Source organism: Dendropsophus ebraccatus, chromosome 2, assembly GCF_027789765.1.
Source record: "Dendropsophus ebraccatus isolate aDenEbr1 chromosome 2, aDenEbr1.pat, whole genome shotgun sequence".
NCBI classification, from domain to species: Eukaryota; Metazoa; Chordata; class Amphibia; order Anura; family Hylidae; genus Dendropsophus; species Dendropsophus ebraccatus.
The window spans coordinates 212,039,604-212,061,127 of NC_091455.1; the positions used below are offsets into that span (position 1 = coordinate 212,039,604).

General features: G+C 44.6%; 1 protein-coding gene across 5 annotated transcripts in view; it reads right to left on the minus strand.

Moving 5' to 3' along the window:
• Nucleotides 1-12,148: 12,148 nt before the first annotated feature.
• GNGT1 (G protein subunit gamma transducin 1) overlaps nucleotides 12,149-21,524 on the minus strand; it is a 41,410-nt gene continuing 32,034 nt past the window's right edge. The window contains exons 1-4 of one of the 5 annotated variants that reach the window (XM_069960632.1): nucleotides 20,217-20,364; nucleotides 14,921-15,117; nucleotides 14,734-14,832; nucleotides 12,149-12,567 (exon numbers count right to left, since the gene is read on the minus strand). In XM_069960632.1, coding sequence (XP_069816733.1) covers nucleotides 12,442-12,567; nucleotides 14,734-14,829 — 222 coding nt within the window. In that variant the 5' untranslated portion in view covers nucleotides 14,830-14,832; nucleotides 14,921-15,117; nucleotides 20,217-20,364 and the 3' untranslated portion in view covers nucleotides 12,149-12,441. The other 4 variants (XM_069960633.1, XM_069960634.1, XM_069960635.1 and 1 more) reach the window with 4 other exon arrangements.

A 21,524-nucleotide genomic window follows, 5' to 3' on the forward strand; every position in this document is an offset into this window, starting at 1 on the left:
ACTACTCCGACACATCCGGCTCTCACTACTCCGACACATCCGGCTCTCACTACTCCGACACATCCGGCTCTCACTACTCCGACACATCCGGCTCTCACTACTCCGACACATCCGGCTCTCACTACTCCGACACATCCGGCTCTCACTACTCCGACACATCCGGCTCTCACTACTCCGACACATCCGGCTCTCACTACTCCGACACATCCGACTCTCACTACTCCGACACATCCGACTCTCACTACTCCGACACATCCGCCTCTCACTACTCCGACACATCCGCCTCTCACTACTCTGACACATCCTGCTCTCACTACTCCGACACATCCGGCTCTCACTAACCTAACTATACTATGTGTATATGCTCCGTCCGGGATCCCATAGACACCTGGCCAGCGTGTATTAACGTATTAACTACGGCTGTTGTTGTAATAGGCAACAACGGCCGTATAAATACGTTGTGTGAACATAGCCTAAGGCTGGGTTTACACTACGTATATTTCAGTCAGTATTGTGGTCCTCATATTACAACCAAAACCAGGAGTGGATTAAAAACACAGAAAGGATCTGTTCACACAATGGTGAAATTGAGTGGATGGCCGCCATTTAATGGCAAATATTGGCTATTTTAAAACAACCACTGTTGTATTGAAATAATGGCCGTTATTTACCGTTATATGGCGGCCATCCACTCAATTTAAACATGGTGTGAACATAGCCTTTCTGTGTTTTCAATCCACTCCTGGTTTTGGTTGCTATGAGGACCAAATACTGACTGAAATATACTGTGTGTGAACCCAGCCTTAGGCTATGTTCACACTACGTATATGTCCGGCCGCATATTTTTCGCAGCCGGACATATACGTGTAAAACTCCGGCCGGGATTTACGCAAGTTGCGGCCAGCTCCGTATGGTCCGCGTATTTACGCCCGTAAGCTACGTACGCTTCCCGAGCGGCGTACGTATCGATCTGACAGCGGTATTTTACTGGAATATCTTCGCCTAGCCCCGGACACCCCACAGAACCTTTTGGATCGGCAAATCAAAGTGGATAAAAAAAGAAATCACCACTCCGCACGGGACCGCATGTTACGCTACGGGCGTAAGTTACAGCATTTCCGTCCCAAAGCAATGGTCTGGTTAATTTTTTAAGGCGCCGCATACGATCCGGGCGTAAGTTCGTACATAGTGTGAACTGTGCAGCCGTAGATCGTATACTTTCCATTGTACGCAAACTACGTAAATCTCCGGCCGCTTATTCACGGAGCGTGCTACGGCCGGAAACTTACGTAGTGTGAACCTAGCCATAAAATGCATAGAGAGAAGCACTATAAGAACCAGAAAAAAACAGCCCTCAAGACACCATGAACAGGCTCCTATAGTTTAATCACACATGATAAAAACTAATATATCAAAAATAAAATAAAATCCACAGGGCCCTTGTGGAAAAGGTAATTAAATCATCAGGAGCTAAAATACAGAACATAATCTCTTTGTTACAATACCATGTAGAGGTCTAAATGAGAATACAGTAACAGATGAAGCCAGTGTTCATCCAGTCCTGTCCGAGCTCTCCGTGCGGTTAGGATGTGCAGCACTGGGGATGGGGGAGAGTTCTGCACAGGCTCTGGGCTGCACTAACAAGTTGTAGCAACAAAAGTTTCATAAACAAACCTCATGTCTTCCCAGCCCTGCAAGCCGTATCAGAGAGCAGAATATGGAGCAATAAATGTCTCATGTATAGTAGCAATGTCTCTGCAGTCCCACAAGCAGCAATGTGCACTGCCATTCACCATCTATTGTATACATTGCTGCTTGTGGGACTGCAGAGACATTGCTACTATACATGAGACATTTATTGCTCCATATTCTGCTCTCTGATACAGACAGTGTAAGCCACAGAGAAGGCTTGCAGGGCTGGGAAGACATGAGGTTTGTTTATGAAACTTTTGTTGCTACAATTTGTTAGTGCAGCCCAGAGCCTGTGCAGAACTCTCCCCCATCCCCAGTGCTGCACATCCTAACCGCACGGAGAGCTCGGACAGGACTGGATGAACACTGGCTTCATCTGTTACTGTATTCTCATTTAGACCTCTACATGGTATTGTAACAAAGAGATTATGTTCTGTATTTTAGCTCCTGATGATTTAATTACCTTTTCCACAAGGGCCCTGTGGGTTTATTTTATTCGATTTTTTGATATATTAGTTTTTATCATGTGTGATTAAACTATAGGAGCCTGTTCATGGTGTCTTGAGGGCTGTTTTTTTCTGGTTATTATAGGTCTAGTCTAGGGTCTGTATTCAGGGAGCTCTAGTCTAAGGGTCCTATTCCACGGGCCGATGGGGGCCCAATCAGTAATGAAAACGAGCGCCGATCTACTAGACACGGCCACGGCCCCTATTACATGGACTGATAATCATTTAGCGAGGGCTGCAGGGACACCGTTACCGATGTCCTTGCAGCCCTTCTTTAAACACCATACATTACCTAACCGTGTTGCAGGTCTTCTCCTGCGCTCCTTCTTCCTCCCGGTCCCGCGCGCAGCAGCAGCTTTGGTGCGGCCTGTCTAAGCTGACAGACCGCTCAGCCAATCACTGGCCGCGGCGGTCCTGGCCTGTGATTGGCTGAGCGTTCTGTCAGCTAAGCTCCGAAGCTGCTGCTACGCGCGGGACCAGGAGGAAGAAGGAGCGCAGGAGAAGCCCTGCAAACATGTGTAGGTAATGTATGGTGTTTGTGAGATCATCGATTGCCCGCCGTGCATCGCTATTCCACGCAGCGATGTGCGGTCGGTGCCCGATGATTTTAGGTTTGAACCAATCAGCCGAAGACACGACCATTGGCTGATCATTGTCTCTATTCCACGGAGCGATAATCGGCCGAATCGAGCCAATTATCGCTTCGTGGATAGGCTCCTAAGGTCTGTATTCAGGGAGCTCTAGTATGAGGTCTGTATTCAGGGAGCTCTAGTATGAGGTCTGTATTCAGGGAGCTCTAGTATGAGGTCTGTATTCAGGGAGCTCTAGTATAAGGTCTGTATTCAGGGAGCTCTAGTATGAGGTCTGTATTCAGGGAGCTCTAGTATGAGGTCTGTATTCAGGGAGCTCTAGTATGAGGTCTGTATTCAGGGAGCTCTAGTATGAGGTCTGTATTCAGGGAGCTCTAGTATGAGGTCTGTATTCAGGGAGCTCTAGTATGAGGTCTGTATTCAGGGAGCTCTAGTATGAGGTCTGTATTCAGGGAGCTCTAGTATGAGGTCTGTATTCAGGGAGCTCTAGTATAAGGTCTGTATTCAGGGAGCTCTAGTATGAGGTCTGTATTCAGGGAGCTCTAGTATGAGGTCTGTATTCAGGGAGCTCTAGTATAAGGTCTGTATTCAGGGAGCTCTAGTATGAGGTCTATATTCAGGGAGCTCTAGTATGAGGTCTGTATTCAGGGAGCTCTAGTATGAGGTCTGTATTCAGGGAGCTCTAGTATGAGGTCTGTATTCAGGGAGCTCTAGTATGAGGTCTGTATTCAGGGAGCTCTAGTATGAGGTCTGTATTCAGGGAGCTCTAGTATGAGGTCTGTATTCAGGGAGCTCTAGTATGAGGTCTGTATTCAGGGAGCTCTAGTATGAGGTCTGTATTCAGGGAGCTCTAGTATGAGGTCTGTATTCAGGGAGCTCTAGTCTAGGGTCTGTATTCAGGGAGCTCTAGTCTAGGGTCTGTATTCAGGGAGCTCTAGTATGAGGTCTGTATTCAGGGAGCTCTAGTCTAGGGTCTGTATTCAGGGAGCTCTAGTATGAGGTCTGTATTCAGGGAGCTCTAGTCTAGGGTCTGTATTCAGGGAGCTCTAGTCTAGGGTCTGTATTCAGGGAGCTCTAGTCTAGGGTCTGTATTCAGGGAGCTCTAGTATGAGGTCTGTATTCAGGGAGCTCTAGTCTAGGGTCTGTATTCAGGGAGGTCTAGTCCTTTCATCACATGCTCAGTGGAGACCGCCTGCTGATACTCCCTGGAGGTTGCAGCTGGGATCCGCACCTATATTGGGAACAAGACCAAGATTGTGCTGGTGAGACAACAGCGCTAACCCATATTCTGTTCCCACGACCTCCCCACAATGTGGCATTTAGGTCTTTATACCTACCTGTACCCTGTCCCTATAAGGCTGAAGCATCCCCTGACCATATCAGCCTTGTATTGCAAAACTTCTTTTCACTTTGGTAGTTGTTCCAAGTTTTCCTTTGGCCGGAGAGCGTGAGAACCTCTGCTCATATACGTTGGGCTTCATAGAACATATGGCCGGTATTACCATTTATGAGCTCACATGAGTCTAATAGAGACGTGCAGGGGGTAGCGGCATGGAGCCCCCGCTATACGGCTGAATACACATGATAAAAGAGCAGTCCGGTGACTGTATCTACGGGAAGCCATAAAGGTCGGGAATTGTGCTGTACAGATGAACAGGTCAGCAGAACGGAGATCACGGTGGTCACTCCCTGGGCTCCAGATGGTAACAGGGAAACAGCAGAAGGATGAGGGTTATAGTCCACACTTCCCTAATGCTGAGTCCTGTGAAGTTTCCATTGTATGTTTCTTATTATGGCAGAAACCATACTGCTTCATCTATAATTGTGGATACTCAATGGTCTCCTAGTGGTTTGGGCTGTTCCTCGCTCATCCGGCCACAGCTGTCACATCTTGCAGAAATACATTACTCTAGGATTTTCATTGTTCCCACTAAACTGAATGACTTTTAGATGATCATGTATGTCGCAACTTAGTCACCCGCTACGCTACAATGGCCGCCATACAATACTAGGTACTAGAAGTCCATTTGCGATGCCCTGGCCCCTGGGGGCCACTTCCGCAGTGCTGTTGTTATGAGCGGGCAATAACCGGCGCAGCTGCAGGGTGTATACTTGTCACGGTATAGGCCTGAGGGCGGCTGTAGGGCCGGTCTGTGGAATCTGCGGGTGATGATGGGCATGCGATTCCTCGCTGCACTTAGTCAGGGCACCAGTTAGTGGACACCAATGCCAGGGTTCAGTAACAGCGGTTTTATTATAGATGCGGTAACTAGTAGCAACAGTTCTGTCCGGTTGCAACCGGGTATATAGCAGGCTTTGACAAACAAGGCAGGAGTGATGCTGCATAGGCTGTGAGAATACGTGCCGGATGATGGGAGTAGGAGTATGAGAGAAATAGCGTTGCTGGGTGGATTAGCTTGAGAATAATACTTGCTGTGAATACTTGAAACGATGATGAGGAATAACGGAATGACACCCAGATGAGAGAAGGAACTCCGGACACTTGAGCAGGCAGATACAGCCGAAGACAGAGCAGAGCACCTGATCCACACTTCTAGTGGTGAAGTGGGAGCTGCGACATGTCCAACTCCTCTGAGGTAGGAGAGAGACGACACACACCCTCCTTGCTTGGAAGCAGGGGGAAGACTAACTTGTTAGGAGGAAGTGGGAGGTCACATGGTTGGCCCTGGCCAGAGCTAGTCGGCCATTGGAGGAACCATGGTTACAGGGCACTGGCACGGTCACGTGATCAGCAGCCTTGCATACCACTGTACAATGTAATAATACACAGGAACATATATATATATAAGAATATGCATGAGAATACACATAACCAGAGAACACCAGGGGAATACTAGCAGCAGTTGCAGTGCAAACAATTACCAGAACAGGCATTGACATAGCAATAGAAATGAGCATAATAGGAGTAGTAGTCTGCATGTTCTGGGACACTGCACATTGACATGAGTCACAAATTTGATTGACAAGACTTTACTCCTATGATTGGTGGTGTTGAAGTGCAGCTATTACTTACATTTGGCACAACCTCCTTACATAGTCATCAAGTCCAACATTTCCTTTACCTTTCTTAAAGGGGAATTCCACTGAAAAATAACTTTTAATATGTTGCTGCCCATTAGGGAAAGATAACAAACAACATATTCTTACCTTACTGTGCCGCCCCGGGTTCTGCGACGTCATCTTTAGGTATCTGCAGAGAAGATCCCTCCTCCGTACTTGCCTTGGAAGTGACAGCCCGCTCAGCCAATCACTGGCTATGGGGCTGTCTTGCCACGACCAGTGATTGGTTGTGCCGGCTGTCACCCGAGACAAGTCCATCTTGGAAGTGGAGGCGGGATCATCTCAGCCAGGATCGGAAGATGACATAGGAAAACACCGGGGGAGCGCAGAAAGGTGAGAATACGCTGTTATGTTATCCCCCATGGGCAGCAACATATTAAAAGTTATTTTTCAGTGGAATACCCCTTTAGGTGGAAAGCTCCCTCCTAAAAAGATGGCATGAGAGGAGCTAGAGCAGGTCTAGAGCTCCATTGATGACTGAGAAAATACTTAAGGACCTTATCATGTGACAATGATGTCACCCCAGGTCCTTTACAGGCTGCATTATGGAGGAAAAAGACTAAAGCTAGTGTCGCCATAGTTACAGTGGGTTGGGGGGCCCAAGATTGGTGAACAGCCCGGAGCCCATGGTGACGTTAATCCGCCCCTGGGTGTCCCCCCCTTTCTTTTTGTCTCCTTGTGGATGCTGGCATGGTAGAAAAGTAAAATGGATTCTCCCTAAGCTTTGGGGAGGAAAGGGTATTGATCCCTCATCCTTGCTGGGCCTTCTAGTCCAGGTGGTAAGGACTAGGTTTGTACAGGCTCTTCTCCTTTGAAAACACAATCTCAGGCTTCCAAATAATAATGTATTCTTGGCCGTGTCCTGATAGTAAAGCTAAGGGGGTCCAGTTTGCAGCTTTTCTCGGCTATTTTACTTTTTATCAGCAGCCCGTGCTGTTTTACGACATCCTGTCTCTTCTCACCATTAGATGCGTTCATGTTACCTCATGGTAACATGGTATAAGCCGACTATGTGTTATTTTGTGCCTATCCATGAAAACAGACAGGGATCAGTCATCTGCGTTTGGTCACATAAGATTTAAGGATTATTAGATGAATAAGGACCTTAAAGGGTGTACTACACGGCCCGATCTACTAGATCGGTGATCACTTACAGAGTCTATTATTTGGAGCCATTTAAATATGGCTGAGTTGTCAGAAGTGAGCATTTTGGCATAAATTTTGCCCCAACATAGACCCCTAAAGAGAGCATATCCCTTTTCTACAGACTGCAGACAGATCCCATACTAAATGACCCCCCCCCCCCCCAATACAGACCCTAGTCCAGATCTCCCTGAATACAGACCCTACACCAGACCTTCCATAATACAGACCCTAGACCAGACATTCCTTCATCCAGGCTCCAGACTAAACTTCCTTTAATACAGACCCTAGACCAGACCTCCTTAATACAGACTCTAGGCCAGACCTCCATGAATACAGGCCCTAGACCAAACCTCCCTGAATACAGACGCTGGACCAGACCCCCCCCCCCCCCCCCCCCCCCCCCACACACACACACACACCAATACAGGCTTCAGACCTGAACCTCCCTCATATCGGCTTCAGACCAGAACTCCTTTAATGCATTGCCTGTAGGAAACAGGACTCGGACAAGGGATAGCCGATCTGATTATTATGGGAAACTGTTCCACCTTTATGATGCCTATCAATTTTCAGAAACCAGACCTCCCCGAATACAGACCCTAGACCAGACCTTTCTATAATACAAACCCTAGACCAGACCTTTCTATAATACAGACCCTAGACCAAACCTTCCCGAATACAGACCCTAGACCAGACCTTCCATAATACAGACCCTAGACCAGACCTTCCATAATGCAGACTTTAGACCAGACCTTTCCGAATACAGACCCTAGACCAGACCTTTCCGAATACAGACCCTAGACCAGACCTTTCTATAATACAGACCCTAGACCAGACCTTTCTATAATACAGACCCTAGACCAGACCTTTCTATAATACAGACCCTAGACCAGACCTTTCTATAATACAGACCCTAGACCAGACCTTCCGAATACAGACCCTAGACTAGACCTCTCTGAATACAGATGTAGACAAGACCCCCCCCACACACACACACACAGAAACCGACACCAATATAGGCTTCAGACCAGACCCTCCCTCATATCGGCTTCAGACCAGAACTCCTTTAATGCATTACCTGTAAGAACCAGGACTCTGATGAAGGATAGCCGAAATCTGATTGTTATGGGAAACTGTTCTATATACTGTTGAGTATACATGACTGATGAAGAGACCTCAGACGCTTTGTAATTGTCATCATTTTTCCACTTAGCCTTCACTAAGTAACTACTACTACTTTTCAATCCTAAGTATAAGCATTTTATTTTCTATTCTACTGAAATTGCACAAAACTTTTCTTCAAACCTTGACTGATTCTGCATCGTTCTGTCCCGGAGGAGAAATCAGCCGAACGACCTTCCAGATGCTGATTAGTAATGAAGGATTCGGCTTCTGCTTAATTTAGGATTCAGAAATTACAGGAACACAATATAACCTGTACAATTATCAGGGCCACATGTGGGCGATCCTCCCAGCTGCTGGATAATTACTGTCCTGTACCGTTCAGACTATTCTATAATACTGCCAGCTAATGCCATAAAGACTTAGGACTGTAGGATTATAGTCACAGCAGCACTTGCCATGCATTTCTACCGCCTCTGTGCAGTAATATAACCACTATAATACAGCTCCAATGTACAAGAATATAATTACTATAATTCAGCAGAAGAACGTAGACCTCAGCCCTGCCAGGCAGTGTAAGCCGGACCGCTGTGCTTGTGTACTAGGAGTATCAGCTGTGTGGAATCGGCTCCTGATAAAGAAAACCTGTATCTGGTGGTGGAATAAAACCAGCACTCACCGTGAATCTGTAGACTGGTAGGCTTCTTTATTTCTTATCGGTTCATGTGCAGGGAGAGGAGGGGTGCATGGCGTGTCTCAAAGGCGACGGCCGTTTCTGGCCACTAGGGCCCATTGTCAAGCCAATCATCTCCCTGCACATGAACCGATAAGAAATAAAGAAGCCTTCCTGTCTACAGATTCACGGTGAGTGCTGGTTTCATTCATCTCCCTGCGTTATATAACTACTATAATACTGCTCCTATATACAAGACTAAAACTACTATAATACTGCTCCTATATACAAGACTACAACTACTATAATACTGCTCCTATATACAAGAATATAACTACTATATTACTGCTCCTATATACAGGAATATAACTACTATAATACTGCTCCTATATACAGGAATATAACTACTATAATACTGCCCCTATATACAGGAATATAACTACTATAATACTGCTCCTATATACAGGAATATAACTACTTTAATACTGCTCTAATATACAAGAATATAACTCAAGCCATACTGCCCCATGTACCATCGTGCAGGTATCTGATACACATGGGTCCCTACACTAAGTCCACACCGTGCCAGTCAGTGGCCACCAACCCCGCAGGCGTGCACAGTCAGGGAACGGGGGCCATGGGACGGCCCTGCGACCCCCATGCCACAGGACCAGACCCAAAAACACCACACCAGAACACAGCCAGCACTGCCGGCGGAGAAGGTCGCCCCCAAACAGCACAAGTCTGGATAAGGTATTGCGCTCACCATAGCTGCTGCAGACAGAATGGGAAAAGACAGGAGGGATTAAAACCATGAGGACTCAGGTGTCTCCTGCTAATTGCGGTCATGTGGGTCTCACCAGGAGGAGTGCAAAACACGGAGAAAAGAGAGAAACAAAATGCGGTTCAGCGAAGAAAAACCGTCACCAGGTACATGGGGCAGTATGGCTTGATCAATTTTTATTTAGCCTAGGGGCACTAGTATCAGCCATAGGTGTGAGGTGCAGCACTCTTTTTCTTCCCTGAACCGCATTTTGTTTCTCTCTTTTCTCCGTGTATTGCACTCCTCCTGGTGAGACCCACATGACCGCAATTAGCAGGAGACACCTGAGTGCACATGTAATCCCTCCTGTTTTTTCCCATTCTGTCTGCAGCAGCTATGGTGAGCGCAATACCTCATCCAGACTTGTGCTATTTGGGGGCGACCTTCTCCGCCGGCGGTGCTGGCCGGGTTCGGGTGTGGTGTTTTTGGGTCTGGTCCTGTGACATGGGGGTCGCAGGGCCGTCCCATGGCCCCCGTTCCCTGACTGTGCGTGCCTGGGGGGTTGGTGGCCACTGACTGGCACGGTGTGGACTTAGTGTAGGGACCCATGTGTATCAGATACCGGCACGAGGTACATGGGGCAGTATGGCTTGATCAATTCATACACAAAATTCTGATGTGTTTTTATTTAGCCTAGGGGCACTAGTATCAGTCATAGGTGTGAGGTGCAGCACTCTGTTTCTTCCCTGAACCGCATAACTACTATAATACTGCTCCTATATACAAGGATATAACTACTATAATACTGCTCCTATATACAGGGATATAACTACTATAATACTGCCCCTATATACAGCAATATAACTACTATACAACTGCTCTATATATACAAGAATATTACTATTATAATACTGCCCCTAAACTCAACACTGTGTCAGTCAGCGACCGCCAACCCTGCAAGGCGAGTGCAAGCAGGGAAGGAAGGCCATAGAATGGCCCTGCAACCCCAATGTCACAGGACCAAACCCAGCAGGCGCCGCCGGCGGAGAAAGCTGCCACCAAGCAACACAAGTGTGAACATGGTCTAACTACTCACCACTGCACCGAAGGTAGAATGGGAGGAATGGGAGGTACTTGCCATGTGTGCACAGGTGCTTACTGCTAATTGGGGTCACGGAATGGCCGGTGACATACAAAGTGGGAACATGGCCTCATACTGAATTATGATTGTGTAACCTGGTGTTCCCTGATAATAATGTGTTCTTACTTTCAGGGTGTCTGCAGTCCTCGGCCTACACCTGCGGGGTTACAATACAATGATGCATTCGCCTTTAAGCTAATGTTCCGTTGAGGTATTAGTCAGTATTGTATGACCCCCAGCTCTCCAGGGGACGACCTCATCCTCGTACGTCCCATCTCTCAGCTTCCTGGAGCCTTGGGAGAGTGACCTATAGGAGCAGGATACCGGGGTCATATACACACGTCTATGTTTTTAGATGAATATGTACTAGGCCTGAAGCTTTCAAACCATGAACTATTGGGAACTATGAATCCTGAATATTTACCAGGATGGCACACACATGATACTGGGGGGGGGGGGGGGGGGGGGGGGGGTGATCGGCCGTGGGAGATGGACTAATACTACTCACATACATCTGCGGGAACTGTCACATGGTCCAAGTCTCATTTTTTTTTGTACATTTCAAAAATTAATGTGGTTGCTGTGATGTAAAGGACAGCTACACCGGAAATTGGAGGGTAATGTGTCTCCTTGAGGAGACCACCAGCTGGCCGTGGGGAGGTATAGACCATGCAATGCTCCACTGGGAAATATGCAAATTAGCTCCTCTCTAGAAGGAAAAGAGCTTGCTGTCTGCTGCCATCTATTGGAGGTATGCTGGGTTGTAATCTTATGTGTGATGGGGTATATCAGCTGTGAGCCAAATGTAGACAATGCTCTGTGAGCGCTACAGCCTGGACTCTAGACTGATACATTGTACATAGCTAGTCCTGCTCTAAGCTCGATCCAGTGTAGACAATGCTCTGTGAGCCCCAGACTGATACATTGTACATAGCTAGTCCTGCTCTCAGCTGTATCCAGTGTAGACAATGCTCTGTGAGCTCTACAGCCTGGACTCCAGACTGATATGTAGTGTCCTACTAGGGGTGTTACTGTGGTTTACACCCTGTAAAAGTCTGTACTTTTTGTGGTCTTATTGCAACCAAAGTAGTATTAAGAGATGACCACTAGATGTCACTATATCATGTATTGAAGTGTAGAAGCTGCAGGGCTGAAGTGTCTCAAAGGGTTATTGTGTTTGTGTGCACCAGAATATATGGACCAGTAGGATCTTTACTTTCTTCTGTCCTATCATCTCTTCTCTCTGTTCTTCTGTTGCACTCTTTTCACTTAACCACAGCGCGCCTTACACGCTGTATAGGAAGTTAATCCCTTGGGTGAAGGCGGAGTCTTAGTCGGGATTCTGTGGAAGAAGGACGCACACTAGATTGCTGATCCTCTGGTTGACCTGGGACCTCCTTCATGTTCTTATAGACCAGTATGAACCATACAACCTTATCAAGAGGTGTTTTTTTTTATTCTAGAATAAACTTAATTACTTGGATTTACAGACACACAATTTATTACCACAATCTAGTAGAACCCATATGGCCCGTGTTACACTGTGGGTCAGGTTAGACATTCGCTGGGAGCGGCGAGGCCGCGGTCGGTGCTAGTTCTCGCACTGTGCGGCAGGAAAGTAAAGTCCTTGGTCCGGTTCCGGTACAGTGCAGCACTGGGTTGTGTACGGGAGAGCCAAGAAAGACATCTACACCACTGACTGACTGACGAAACCAGTCCTAGGGCCCTCAGGCAATGACACAGCCACCTTTCTCCTTGAAGGGGTTCTTGTCCTCTGGAATTCCCTTTACAAGAGGGTCTTCTCCAGAATTGCCTTCAATGTACGTCTTGATTTCTTCACACATTTTTGAAACCTTTGAAAGAAAAAGGAACTCAGGGTCAGGTGGGTGGAGGAAAAGCCTTGTCAAAAATGTGTTTATCCCCTATCTCATGGCTTAAAGGGGGTTTCTATGTAATAAACAATCACAAACATCATTCTAGGCTGATGAAGGGTAAATTGTCAGGTCAATGGCCGGGATAATAGGGAGAATAATACTGTATTGTGTACTGTATATTATATATTGTATACTGTATATTATATATTGTATACTGTATATTACATATTGTGTACTGTATATTATATATTGTATACTGTATATTATATATTGTATACTGTATATTATATATTGTATACTGTCATATATTGTATACTGTATATTACATATTGTGTATGGTGTATTATATATTGTATACTGTGTATTATATATTGTGTGCGGTGTATTATATATTGTATACAGTATATTAGATATATTGTATATTGTATACTGTGTATTATATGTTGTATATTTTATGTTATATATTGTATACTGTATATTATTTATTGTGTACGGTATATTATATATATTGTATACTGTATATTACATATTGTGTATGGTGTATTATATATTGTATACTGTGTATTACATATTGTGTATGGTGTATTATATATTGTATACTGTGTATTATATATTGTGTGCGGTGTATTATATATTGTGTGCGGTGTATTATATATTGTGTGCGGTGTATTATATATTGTATATTTTATGTTATATATTGTATACTGTATATTATTTATTGTGTATGGTGTATTATATATTGTATACTGTATATTATATAGAAGCAGTCGTGGAGTTATAGTAAGAGACTGTATCGGTGGAGCCCCGCTGCTACATTTCCTGTGTGACCTGATTTACTCCTTATAACATATGTCATAGACAGGATAAGGATTGAGGTTCTTATAGCAATAGGATTGGGGTATGGCTGTCATAATCCACACTATGTACAATTATATCACAGTGATCTGTGCAGCAAAATCAGCTAAATCATCCTGACCCCCCCCCCCCCTCCCACACCGTCACCTATCTATCTATCTCCTATCTATCTCCTATCTATCTATCTATCTATCTATCTATCTATCTATCTATCTATCTCCTATCTATCTATCTATCTATCTATCTATCTATCTATCTTCTATCTATCTATCTATCTATCTATCTATCTATCTATCTATCTATCTATCTATCTATCTCCTATCTATAATATCTATCTATACAGCAACAATCCACAGCACACCCATTCATCTCTATCTGGATGTGCGGCTTTTCTCCATCTATCTTCTATATATCTCCTATCTATATCTCCTATCTATCTATCTATCTATCTATCTATCTATCTCTCTCTCTATCTATCTATCTATCTCCTATCTATCTATCTATCTCCTATCTATCTATCTATCTATCTATCTATCTCCTATCTATCTATCTATCTATCTATCTATCTATCTCCTATCTATCTATCTATCTATCTATCTATCTATCTATCTATCTCCTATCTATCTATCTATCTATCTATCTATCTCCTATCTATCTATCTATCTATCTATCTATCTATCTATCTATCTCCTATCTATCTATCTATCTATCTATCTCCTATCTATCTCCTTTCTATCTCCTATCTATCTATCTATCTATCTATCTATCTATCTATCTATCTATCTCCTATCTATCTATCCATCTATCTATCTATCTATCTATCTATCTATCTATCTATCTATCTGTCTATCTATCTATCTATCCATCTATCCATCTATCTATCCATCTATCTACAGCATATCACATTACATAGGATATCTTTTTTCCTGTTTTTACATTCCGCCCTTGTCTCATCTCTTCTGTCCCCGGAGGGTTCCATCCCGGAGCCATTTCCTAGGTGCTGACCCCCAGTGCACCCCCCACCCCTATCTTCCCAGGTCACACGTCACTTGCTGAAAGCACCAAATCTCCCATTTATCTCTCACTACAGGAAAAACATCTGTGGCTCTCGCTGACTTCTCCTCCATAAACACAATATAGCGGCGCTCACACATGTAGCGGAGACGACTTTGTCTATGGAAATATTTTTATAGCTCGGGTTATTGCAGATAGATGAGCGATAATAGATAAAGTCAGCTCTGCTACATGTGTGGGCGATGAAGCTTCTCTCTGCCCAGTGTCTCCACTTACCAGCTGTCTCTCCAGTTTCACTTCTTTCTTGAGTTGTTCGACTTCCATTTTTAATTTATCTTTTTCTGTTAGATCTTCTATATTGATGACCGGCATTTTCTGATGGGGGAAAAAAGGGACAATATAGGCCGCTGAAGCTTTTCTGGAAGTGGTCATAGTATGTAGAGCTCCCTACATGAGGACTTACTTGTGCTTTAGTGGTCCGTTAGCTGAAGTCCCTGAAGTAGCAGCTTCCTCTGCTACAGCCTCTTCTCTCTACCTTCCCCAAAGCCTCTAAAACAATAGCACTTAGCTGTTTTTTAAAGTAATCTGCATAATCTGGGCTAATCTGATCTAATCGAGGGCCGGGAGCCTCCACGTCCACTCTCTGCATGTCCACAGCCACTGAAAGGATAGGCGAGAAGCTACACTTAGCTAACATTTACTTTTATAAATATAGTTATTTATTTTATTTTATATATAAAAAAAAATATATATATATATATATATATATATATATATATAAATATATGTATATAAAATATATAAAATAATCATAAATAAAAAATAAAGCACTAATACAGTAAAAAGAAAAATAATTAAAAAAATGAATTAAAAGATTTAAAAGTAAAATAATGTAAAAATGAATAAAGTAATAGCGAAGTGAAATATAAAAAGATAAAGTAGAAATGATATTGATGACAATATTTAAATAAAATAATAGTAAAGTGAAATGTATTTATTTATTGTTTTTTTTAAACAATTGGAAATGATCATCAGTATTTGTATTTTATTTACATTTTAAGGGTACTATTACGCGGAACGATAATCGTGCGAATCGGCCCGATTTGGCCGATTATCGCTCCGTGTAATAAATACAACGTTCAGCCGATGACAACGATCATCGGCCGATTGTTGATATAGGTTTGAACCTATAATTGTCGGGCGCCGACCGCGCATCGCTACGTGTAATGTCGATGTGCGGCCGGCAACTGACCATTTACATTACCTGTCCAGGCTGCAGGGCTCCTCTTGCGGTCTTCTCCCCGGGTCCCGCGCGCTGCAGGTTCAGAACGGCCTGTCCGAGCTTACAAGCCGCTCAGCCAATCACTGTCCAGGACCAACGCGGCCAGTGATTGGCTGAGCGGCCTGTCAGCTGAGACAGGCCGCTCTGAAGCTGGAGCCTGTGGGACCCAGGGAGAAGACCGCAAGAGGAGCCCTGCAGCCTGGATAGGTAATGTATAAAGTAAAAGCAAGGGCTTGCAGCCCTTCATCGGCAGCCCTTAGGCTATGTTCACACATTGTATGACACCGGCCGGTCTCATTTAAGATCATTAAGATGATCTTTAGCGCTGCTGAGTTCTGATGCGGGTGCATCCATGCGCACCCGCATCAGAACTCCCCACTGCACACAATGGAGCGTACGGCCGGAGCATTCATTGTGTGCACTGACAGGTTCTCTGTGGCCGCTAGTCAATGAACAGCGGCTGCAGAAAAACTGATTTTTTTTGCAGCGCCGCTAGGGATCCCGGCCGGAGCGTATACTATGTGTATATGCAGTGGCCGGGATTCCATAGACAGCAACGTAGCATACAGTATATTTTCTTAATAATAACGGCCGTTGTTGCAATAGGCAACAATGGATGAACTTTTACGAAAATGTATGTTGTGTGAACATAGCCTAATCGTTATTCATAATTGTATCTTTTTTTTCATATTATTTACATTTTTACAAGGATTCCAAATAAGTTTCAAGTATTTTTGTATTCATAATCGTGACCCACAGGGATCCTTTATAGAATTTATATTATTATTTATGTGTAAAAACAAAAATAAAAATACTGATTTGTTATTTCCTTTAATAGTTTTTATTGTTTAGAGTTCGTTTTAACATTAGTTTATTAATTACATTATACAACTATATAACACTAACATTAGATGCAAGAGAATTTGATCTCTAATGGAATGACGGCTAGTGAATTACATTTTTTTATTGGAAATTTTTCCCACTTTTTTTGGTCCATTTGCAAATTGCATAACAGAATAACAGAATTTGTTGTACCATAAAGGGGTAAAACCACAGCGATCGGCATTATTTGTCCTTCAGTCATCTAATGGATGGTGCCTTCCTCCCTCTGCAGCCATTAGCCATTGGTTGCACATCCACCATTACACAGGGAGATGCGGGGCCGATTGCCGATGATTTCTCAGCAGGTCAGAATAACCCGATTATTGATGTGTCAGCTGATCTTGGTCCTTATTACACATGGTGGCCATTTGGCCAATAGTTACCCTGTGTAATGTGGTACTAATGCAGTAAGATACAATGTGTCATGTGACTATTATATGTAAATTAGCTCTCCTCCAAGAATAAGAAACCCCTTACTAGTCAGATTACAGTCTCTGCAAATTAACCTGTAGAATCAGAGTTTCCTTTCTTGATTTGCATACTGTGTTCCCATGAAGCATTGCTGGACGATCATTCTCTGGGTCTCTTCAATGAGAATCGGGACCCCTCCTTACCCTCAGACCATTGTTATTACTGACATCTTACGAGGACCGCCTTGCATTTGTAGTTCTTCTCCCTCAGTTCTTAGTGTGATTGTATGAGAATGTCTTACGAGCTTCGGCCGCAGAGGAGCTAGAAGTCTCACAGAGCTGGAGGAGACGTGCGGCCTGGCCGGGGCTCTACGGGTATCGGTTACTTAAGTCCTTTCTGAGGAACGTTAAATTAGGTCATATGGGCATCATAGCCTAATCCCATTACCACACAGCCTCCTCATCCAGATTAGTGCGAAAACAAATATAGCCTGACGTGTCTGGAAATCTACCTATCTACCTATCTATCTATCTATCTATCTATCTATCTACCTATCTACCTATCTATATATCTATCTTCTATCTATCTATCTATCTATCTATCTATCTATCTATCTATCTATCTATCTCCTATCTATCTATCTATCTATCTATCTATCTATCTATCTCCTATCTATCTATCTATCTATCTATCTATCTATCTATCTATCTCCTATCTATCTCCTATCTATCTATCTATCTATCTATCTCCTATCTATTTTATCTCCTATCTATCTATCTATCTATCTATCTATCTATCTATCTATCTATCATCTATCTATCTATCTATCTATCTATCTATCTATCTATCTATCTCCTATCTATCTATCTATCTATCTATCTATCTCCTATCTATCTATCTATCTATCTATCTATCTCCTATCTATCTATCTATCTATCTATCTATCTCCTATCTATCTATCTATCTATCTATCTATCTATCTATCTATCTTCTATCTATCTATCTATCTATCTCCTATCTATCTATCTATCTATCTCCTATCTATTTTATCTCCTATCTATCTATCTATCTATCATCTATCTATCTATCTCCTATCTATCTATCTATCTATCTATCTATCTATCTATCTATCTATCTATCTCCTATCTATCTATCTATCTATCTATCTATCTATCTATCTATCTATCTCCTATCTATCTATCTATACACTATCTATCTATCTATCTATCTATCTATCTATCTATCATCTATCTATCTATCTATCTATCTATCTCCTATCTATCTATCTATCTATCTATCTATCTATCTATCTATCTTCTATCTATCATCTATCTATTTATCTATCTATCTATCTATCTATCTATTTATCTATCTATCTATCTATCTCCTATCTATCTATCTATCTATCTATCTATCTATCTCCTATCTATCTATCTATCTATCTATCTATCTATCTATCTATCTATCTCCTATCTATCTATCTATCTATCTATCTATCTATCTATCTATCTATCTATTTATCTAATCAAATCAGCTTTATTAACAGGTCTAAATAACATTAGCATTACCAAAGCAAACAGGAAATTTTGGGGGATAAATTTCACTCTCCTCTCAGTCTATGGCAGGCAGTGACGCTATAGCCACTGTGGTCTCTTCTTCCCCCAGCAGGATAGGCAGTTTCTCTTCTTCCTCCATGGTGGTGAAGCCGGGGAGGAGATCCACCAGTTCCTCACTGCTGAGTATTTGGAGCAGTGTAGCAGGAAGCGGGCCTCATCCTCCACGGCTTCCTGGTCGCACTGCTGGCACAGTCTGCTCTCCCTGGGCTTGTATGTCTGTTAGTGACGCACGGTTTCAATAGCCAGGTTGTGTATACTATAGCTATATATACACACCAGCCAGACCACTGCTTTTAGTCCCTAGACGACCCAGAACGTAACTGTTCGTCATGGCGCCGCTAGGGGAGTTCATAGGGGGGGCGCTTGGCGATCCCGCTCTGAACCGCCGCAATCCTGGGTGCTATATGCAGCCCGGGACCGCAGCAATTAGCAGGCACTGTCCGATCGCTGTGCCTGCTAATTAGCCATTTAAATGCAGCTGTCAAAGAAACTGCATCTAAATGCCTGTTTCCCCCCATCGGTGGTGGTCTAGTGGCGGGGCGATCCCCCCCACCTTGAGCGCAATGTAATCCATAATGGCGCAGATCCCGGCTCTGTAATCTATTGCTCTCGGCTGCAGCAGAGAACAATAGAACACTGATCTCATTGAGAGATCAGAGCAGTAATACAAGAAGTCCCACAGGGGGAATAACCCTAACCCCAGGGGGAATAACCTTAACCCCAGGGGGAATAACCCTAACCCCAGGGGGAATAACCCTAACCCCAGGGGGAATAACCCGTCCCTAACCCTTAGGGGGGAATAACCCTAACCCCAGGGGGGGGGGCATAACCCTAACCCCAGGGAGAATAACCATAAGCCCAGGGGGGAATAACCCTAACCCCAGGGGGAATAACCCTAACCCCAGGGGGGAATAACCCTAACCCCAGGGGGAATAACCCTAACCCCAGGGGGGAATAACCCTAACCCCAGGGGGGGGGAATAACCCTAACCCCAGGGGGAATATCCCTAACCCCAGGGGGAATAACCCTAACCCCAGGGGGGAATAACCCTACCCCCAGAGGGGGGATTAGCCCTAACCCCAGGGAGAACAACCCTAACCCCAGAGGGAATAACCCGAACCCCAGGGGGACTAACCCTAACCCCAGGGGGACTAACCCTAACCCCAGGGGGAATATCCCTAACCCCAGGGGGAATAACCCTACCCCCAGAGGGGGGATTAGCCCTAACCCCAGGGAGAACAACCCTAACCCCAGAGGGAATAACCCGAACCCCAGGGGGACTAACCCTAACCCCAGGGGGACTAACCCTAACCCCAGGGGGAACCTACTGGTGAACATGGCTGGGGTAAAGCCGCCACCACGGGACATATTGGGGGAGATTTATCAAACATGGTGTAAAGTGAAACTGGCTCAGTTGCCCCTAGCAACCAATCAGATTCCACCTTTCTTACCTCACAGACTGTTTGGAAAATGAAAGGTGGAATCTGATTGGTTGCTAGGGGCAAATGACGGAGGAATTTGGGATTAGTGATACCAGGAGCAGAGTCCCGACCTCAACTCCCTCATACCTGGAGAACAAATGGTCCCAAGTAGCCTGAGCTGCTTTATTTCCTGTGACCAGCGGGGTCTGCACATAGTGGGGTCAGGGAGGTTGTGGGTCCTGGGATACAGATGCTGGTGACTCACTGTCCTGTCACTGTCCGCGACCTCTGGCTGCCATGCTGGGAGTCTGTGCTCCGGGTCTGAGGAGGCCGCCCGGTCACTTCTATACAGAAGGATAACACCAGTCCTGTTCTTGACTCATCCTTGTCAGGAAAAGAAACACTACTTGGCCGTGTGATTATTTTTACTTACTGGAAGTTTCTTCACATCCTTGATGGGTCGAGTGATGCGGTGTGAGGCCGGGTTCACACACAGTAAGACACTGGCCGGTGTCAGAGAAGTTCATCTCGGCCGGCACTGCAGTACCAGCTGGATAAACGTCATTTCTTACATCCGTGTGCGTATATTACATTCGTGTGCGCCCACTATAACACACAATGGAGCGTGCGGCCGAAACCGCACTTTACCTTGTCTGCTCTGTCAGTCTTGTTTGGCCGTTATTTAATGAATAGTGGCAGCACAACACTGACATGTCAGTTTTTCGCGCGCCCCTAGGGATCTTGGACGGAGCGTCTACTATGTGTATGTGTGTACTGCTGGCAAACAGGCGAACCCTGCTCCTGCCCCCTGACATAAGAACGAGAATGGCCGTGCACCATGGTGGCGGCTCAGTAACAGCAGTGCCAGCAGCTTTACCACTGTATCAATGTGTCATGTGGACTAGGTAGAACGTTGGCAAAGTGATTATAATGAGAGAGGAGGAAAAGATTTGCCGTCCCTGTAATTGGCATCAGTGCCCTTTAGAATGATGTGTTTGCCCGTTACTGGGGACGTCTCTATATTTGGAGGGATTTGGAGGGATTGCACGTCCTCAGTGTGATAGAAGAACGTCTCCTATTACATTCTATGTCACTCACAGTAATATCATGTACAACTCCCACCGCGTGTCATGTAATCCCAGGTGTCTAATAAGGTACCGTCCATAGTGAGGCGGTATAACAGGCAGTGATGGCTCTCAGCGGAGGAGTCTCATTATATTCATGTCGGGGGCGGATATGTGGCGGAAGTATGAGACCTCAATCTTACACCGTGATAGCAAAGTAATAGAGAGGCAGATTATTTCCTCAACACCATATATTTGTTTCTGAGGGCAGAAGAGGCAGATTCCTTAGGAATTTCCACTGATAGTCCAGTGCCAGATCCACAGAAACAGTCAGCATTATTGGTGCATTATTTAGCACTGTGTGGCAGTATTATTTGGGCACCTCTATGAC